The 6,496-nt window shown below is 51.4% G+C and overlaps 1 protein-coding gene across 1 annotated transcript; it reads left to right on the top strand.

Annotated features, from left to right (window-relative positions):
- Nucleotides 1–1,239: 1,239 nt before the first annotated feature.
- ZFP36L1 (ZFP36 ring finger protein like 1) lies at nucleotides 1,240–6,183 on the top strand. Its single transcript, XM_042943594.1, has 2 exons — nucleotides 1,240–1,578; nucleotides 3,970–6,183. The coding sequence occupies exons 1-2, from the start codon at nucleotides 1,522–1,524 to the stop codon at nucleotides 4,927–4,929; spliced, it is 1,017 nt and encodes a 338-aa protein (XP_042799528.1). The 5' UTR covers nucleotides 1,240–1,521; the 3' UTR covers nucleotides 4,930–6,183.
- Nucleotides 6,184–6,496: the final 313 nt, after the last annotated feature.

Below are 6,496 nucleotides of genomic sequence, written 5' to 3'. Positions count from 1 at the left end.
CCGGGGGCCGTGGGCGACACGTTAACAACTTTTTATTTGGGTGGAAGGAGAGGCCTCTGAAGCTAACAGTAAATATATTACAGTCTTAAAAGGAGTAATAATCTATGGGGGGGGGTTGGAAGATCCCATGCCCCCTTCCCCCCATCCCGCCCAAACAGCGCAGCGTGACAAGCCATATGTTCCGTTCCCGTGGGGGCGGGGGAGAAGCAACAAGAAGTTAAAAGTGTCGCCTCCCCCATTTCTTTACCTTCATTCTTGCCAAAGTAACTTTTTTCATTGTTCAAGCGTCTAGGGGTGTGTGCGTGTGTCCCATAGTTCAGAGCGCTCGTGGAAAGTTGTGCGTTATTGGTGTTTGGGGGGGGGGGTCGAGGAGGGCGGATTGGAAAGGACATTCATGAGGATTCATGTTTTCTTTTTGAAAAAGTTTAAGGGTTGAATGCGTGAAATAAATCCCACTCCCAAGCCTGTTAAGCAAGCAATCCTTCCGGGCGGTGGTCTTTTTCGCTACTGCCCCTCCCGCCGTTCGGTTGCGAAGCACAGGAGAGTGTAGACGCGTGCGGCGCGCGAAACCGTGCTGCGCTCTCCCGGCCGGGCCCGGTCCCCCCCAGGGAAAAACTCTCCCTAGTTTCCCCCACCACTCTACCTCCCCCACGACCTGCTGAAAAAAAACAAAACAAACAAACAAAAAAAAACTAAACTAAACTAAAAACCTTAGACCCGAATGCTTTCTGCGTCCCAAATTCCCGATGTTCTGGTCCCGCCTGGTTTGCGGAAGGCAGCCGAGTGCGGAAGAAAACTCGGGAAAAGAGTTAAGTTGTGGAGGGCACTTTGAGAAGTTTCAGGGGAGATCTGCTCAAGATGGAAACCGCAGCCCGGGCGCTAAGGACGGGTTCTGCTCCCGCCTGCAAAAAGAGAAAGTCGAGCCCGCCTTCCTGCCCGACAAAAAAACAACAACACAACAACAAGAACCCCGAAGAGGGTGGAATGAATGATGTCACAGAGCCGCGCTCGCAGGCTGACAAAGGGGGGGGGGCGCCCCTCCCCCTCGCGCCGCGCGGCCCCACAGAGGGGCGCCCCAAGCGCCGGGTAGCCAAGCGAGAGACTCGAAACTTTTCCTCTTTAAGAAAAAAAAGTTGTGCGCTGCTTGCAGTTGGTTTTTTTTTTTTTTTTCTTAGCCTTCTTTCCTCGTTTCCCCTCCCCCTTCTTCCTTTTGAAAGTTTCTTTTTTTTTTTTTCTTCCCGAGTTTGACCGCATGGCTGATTCAACTTCAGTGTCAATCACCTTTTTTTTCCTCCTCTTCCTCATTTAAATAAGTTTAAAGCTCCTCCTCCCCCGGTCCACCAAATCTGAACTTTATAAATTGGGCTTCGCGCGCCGCAGTCGGGGAGAGTCAGAAAGGCGAGGGGCGCCGGGAGCAGGCGTGTGGGACTCCAGACCGGAGAGCCGGAGGCTGCGCCTTCCCCGCACCGGGACCTTCGCGGCACACCAGATCCTCGTCCCTGCCCCGTGCGAGCGCCCAGGATGACCACCACCCTCGTGTCTGCCACCATCTTCGACTTGAGTGAAGTTTTATGCAAGGTAGAGTGGGGCGGAGGGTTCGCTTTTCAAAGTTTTCTTTTTCCTCTTTTGCCTAAAGAAAGAACCCTCAAAACTTCAGGTCTTGGAAAGTAGGAAGGAGAGGAAGAGAGGCAAGATGGTTCTTTTTTCCGCCTTACTTTCCCCCCAGTTTAAAGGAATTTGGCTCTCTCCTTCCCACCCTTTGAGTTTCAACAGGTCCTGGCGGCTACTGCATGGGAATTTGGAGATCAGAGTTTTGGGGGGCGAAGTTTGCGTGGCGGGGCCGCCCGAGGGATGCGGGTCATTTGCTGGGACCATTTTTTTTTTTTTTTTTTTTTTTTGGTGATTCCGTCGCCCGTAATGTGCTGTTTGAGCCCGGTTTCGCTGGTCTGCTCGGTTTGTCTGTGCGCGCTCTGGGTCTCGCTGTCGCCGGGAGGGGTTCGAGTCTCCAGCCACACCGCCAGCCAGTGGGGTCAGCAGGGGCTCCCCTTGGGGAAGTGAGTCTCCGGACGACATCTCTACTGGGATGTCTGATGTGGAAGGGCTGGGAACCTGCGAGAAAAAGGCCAAGAGTTGTGATTCAAAAGGATGTTGCAGAACGGGTTTGCAGTAGGACTTTAGTTCGCCCCAGCTCGTCCAGGCTTCCTTCTGGGATCGCCTACAGTACTGCAAACTTTGGGGTGATAATGGTACTAGGATTGACCCGTTTACCTGTTTTCCGAGGGGGTTGAGGGGGGCCTGGAGAACAAAATGCCGGCCTGAGCTCAAGGGGCTCTGCGAGGAAGGATTTAATGGGGCCTCCTTAAGTAGCGTAGCTTGCCAGCTGGTGTGAAAAAAAGGTTTTAAACACAATTTTCCATGAATGCGGTTTAAGTGTACACAGCAAAAGCCTTTGGGTGTTAGATTATGTTCGTCCCCTCTCCCCACTTTGAAAGCGGGGAGCTGCTAGGCTACTTTTAATTGCTAAAGTGTTTTGCCTTCTTTTAAACACGTTGGGTCATGTCGCTCTCTTTTCCCAGCTTGCTTCTCCAGTCGGCCCAGCTGCCAGGGCCCCAGGGCTGCAGGGTTGGGGTGCAGGGACTCCGAGGAGCTGAAGAACAACATCAAAAAAAGTTTGAATTTCAGCTTCCTTCCCTCTCTGGGCTTTCCCAAACTCCAGTTGCCCTGGCAGCTAACCTGAGCTCTGTTGCACTCCTTCCTTCTCTTCCCGGCTTTCTCACTCTTTGATCTATTTCTCTTTCCCTCGCTCCCTACCCCCGCCCCCCCCCCCAGACTTTTTAAATGAACCTTATTGTTGGGAACCGGGCTCTCAACTTGGTTCCTGTAATCCGCTCTGTGGGGTGGTTGCTGTTACAGATTCCCGAGCCCCTGCAGCTGATCCTAAGGGACCAACTTTAGAATTTGCACAATGACACCCACATGGGCTGGGAGCCAACTCCCTGGTCCCCAGCTTGTGCCCTTTCCGAATCTTGGGTACAGATTGGGCAGGTGACCAGGGTATACCATTGGAACAGAAACCTGTCTGTGGTGGCTCTGCTTCCCTCCCCCCAAATCTACTATTGACTGGGAGGCGGGTGGGGGGATTTGGTGCTTTCCTTTTCCTTCCCACCTGCAGCTTTGCGTTAAAGATTAAACACTGGCGCTCTTATCCAAGCCTGCCCTTGCAGCCAGAACACTAACTGCAAAGGCATCTTCCCAGTGGAGGGGGTGGGGAGATCATTGTAGAAGGCACCTCTTTCCAGGGCATGGGGCAATGAACTTTATTTTAGAATCCCATCCTTCTCCTGCCCCCACCCCCCACCCCAGATGGAGGATTTCTCCTGACCCTTCCTCTTCCCTCCTCTTAGCAAGTAAAGCAAAGGCAGTCTGGAAACCTGTTGCCAAAGGAAGGGAACCTTTCTGAAGGAGGAAGTTGAGTCTTGGGAACCCAGGCGTTTGTTTGTGTGGAGTGTCAATCAAGGAGGGACTGATTAAAAGGAGGGTGCTTGGAGTCTCCTGAGGTTTACCTGTTCTTGTTTGGGGGAAGGGGAATCTAGAGAAGTCGGAGTTACGGGAGATCTTTTTAGCTGAGGAATCTACTGGGGAGGTAAAAAAGTTAGATTTTATGGATAAAAGTGGTAGCTTTGGAGACAGGATATGGGGGTGCATTCCAGGGGTCTGCATGGAGTAGGGTGCATGTATAACAATTTTTAATAGGTTAGGACTTTGTAGTTTCTTATGCATGGGGCCAAAGTAAAGCTAGGTGGCTGGTTTGTGGGAGGGGGCTTGCCAGGGCTGAGTTAGAGGTAGTTCCTTAGAGACACAAGGGGCATTTCCGATTGTGGAGGGGGCTGCACTTAGGGGTACTTTTCTTGGCCCTGGTACATGGCCTTTGTCACCAACCATCCTCTCTCTTCCCTCTCTTCCCTCCAGGGTAACAAGATGCTCAACTACAGTACTCCCAGTGCAGGGGGCTGCCTGCTGGACAGGAAGGCGGTGGGCACCCCTGCCGGTGGGGGCTTCCCCCGGAGGCACTCGGTCACCCTGCCCAGCTCCAAGTTCCACCAGAACCAGCTCCTCAGCAGCCTCAAGGGCGAGCCGGCCCCAGCCCTGAGCTCTCGGGACAGCCGCTTCCGAGACCGCTCTTTCTCAGAAGGGGGCGAGCGGCTGCTGCCCACCCAGAAGCAGCCAGGGAGCGGCCAGGTCAACTCCAGCCGCTACAAGACGGAGCTGTGCCGCCCCTTCGAGGAGAACGGCGCCTGTAAGTACGGGGACAAGTGCCAGTTCGCGCATGGCATCCACGAGCTCCGAAGCCTGACCCGTCACCCCAAGTACAAGACGGAGCTGTGCCGCACCTTCCACACCATCGGCTTTTGCCCGTATGGGCCCCGCTGCCACTTCATCCACAACGCTGAGGAGCGCCGCGCCCTGGCCGGGGCCCGGGACCTCTCCGCTGACCGTCCCCGCCTCCAGCATAGCTTTAGCTTTGCTGGGTTTCCCAGTGCCGCTGCCACCGCCGCTGCCACAGGGCTGCTGGACAGCCCCACGTCCATCACCCCACCCCCCATCCTGAGCGCCGATGACCTCCTGGGCTCACCCACCCTGCCAGATGGCACCAATAATCCCTTCGCCTTCTCCAGCCAGGAGCTGGCGAACCTCTTTGCCCCTAGCATGGGGCTGCCCGGGGGTGGCTCCCCGACCACCTTCCTCTTCCGGCCCATGTCCGAGTCCCCTCACATGTTTGACTCTCCCCCCAGCCCTCAGGATTCTCTCTCGGACCAGGAGGGCTATCTGAGCAGCTCCAGCAGCAGCCACAGTGGCTCAGATTCCCCCACCTTGGACAACTCAAGACGCCTGCCCATTTTCAGCAGACTTTCCATCTCAGATGACTAAACCCCGGGTAGGGAGGGACCCCCTGCCTACTCCACCCCCCATCCTTACCCTCCCCTCCCTCTCTCCCTGATTCCTGACAACCCCTACATTAACAAGGTTAAGCTCAACCCCTTTCCCCCAGAACCTTGGAATGCCCCTTCCCTCTCCCCTCTCTTGACCCCCCCCCCCAACATAAGGACAAGTCAATTTGTCAGTAGCTTCCTCTGGCTTGAAACCCCCTCTCCTCGATTTTATAGCCCACTTACCATGCATAACAGACCAGTCCCATATTTGTCAGTAGATGCCTTTTTCCCCTCGGCTTACGCCTTAAGTGCCAAATCACAAAAGAAAAAGCAGTAACAGTTTACAGAAGCAATTTAGTGCCTTGTAATCTAACTTTGTCACTGTGACTACATTACCTCTTCAGCGCCAGAGGGCACCCGTGGGCCTCCCTGAGCCTCTGCCCATGGGGGAGGGGGAGGGGACCCAGAACCAGCAGCTCCCTCCGCTGGCGACCCAACTGCACCTTCCCTTATTTCAGCCTCCCACACCCTCCCCTCCCCTCTCCCCATGACCCCCCCACACCCCTCTTGGGAGAGTTGTTGCCAGACTTGGGTTTTTGGGGAAACCTATCTTGACATTCAAAACCTTTTTCTTCCCGACCTGAACCTCTGTTGACTAATCTTGCCTGGGTTCGCGTAGGTCTACAGGAAGGAAGACAAAAAGTGGATGAAGATCGCGACATAAGTGGGACTTTGTGATTTAATTTTTTCTTTCTTTCTTTTTTTTTTTTTTTAAGTGGGGAGGATGGGGAAGCTAGATGGACTATGAGAGACTTGATTTTGGTGCTAAAGTTCCCCAGTTCATATGTGACATCTTTAAAAAAAAAAATAACAAAAAAATGAGAGAAAAGCTAAAAAAACATGTAAGGGGTGAGCAGTTAATGGTATTCATTCCACATACAATAGCTGTGTTTAAAACGATTTCCTGTAGAAGTAGCTTCAATGGTTTTTGCTCTAGAATACCGTAGGTCTATCCTTAGAGCACTCACGCCATGCTTTTTTCCCTGGGTTTTAAACTTCATATAACTTTCAGAAATTGGAGAGCAAAAATTTTGCTTGTCACTGCACATCAATATAAAAAAGCTTATTTAACTTATCAAAACGTATTTATTGCCAAAACTATGCTTTTTTTTTGTTAATTTTGTTCATATTTATCGGGATGACAAATCCATAGAATATATTCTTTTATGTTAAATTATGATCTTCATATTAATCTTAAAATTTTGTGACGTGTCTTTTTCCTTTTTTTTTCCACAGTTTTAATATATTATTCTTCAACGACATTTTTTGTAACTTTACACTTTTTTTGGTTATTTTATTTTAAAAAAATGAAAAATTAATTTAAAAAAATGCAAAAAACTGTTGGATTATTTATTTTAGAAATTTCCCCCCTTTGTGTTGGACTGCAAATTGAGTTTCTTCTTCTTTAGGCCTTTTCAGCTAGGACTGAGAATGTATGTAAAAGTTCTGTGACAGTACAGAAGGAAAACAACTTTTATGTATGGCTTCTAAAAGGGAAAAAACAA

The sequence above is a fragment of the Panthera leo genome, chromosome B3 (genome assembly GCF_018350215.1).
Source record: "Panthera leo isolate Ple1 chromosome B3, P.leo_Ple1_pat1.1, whole genome shotgun sequence".
Lineage (NCBI taxonomy): Eukaryota > Metazoa > Chordata > Mammalia > Carnivora > Felidae > Panthera > Panthera leo.
Note: the sequence above shows the minus strand (reverse complement) of the source record. Positions and strands in the feature narration are given on the sequence as shown.

Bases quoted from the DNA above. Each gene is read 5' to 3' on its own strand.
- ZFP36L1 (XM_042943594.1), top strand. From the start codon at position 1,522: ATGACCACCACCCTCGTGTCTGCCACCATCTTCGACTTGAGTGAAGTT. The intron at 1,579-3,969 runs GTAGAGTGGGGC...TCTTCCCTCCAG, and splicing joins TGAGTGAAGTTTTATGCAAG to GGTAACAAGATGCTCAACTA.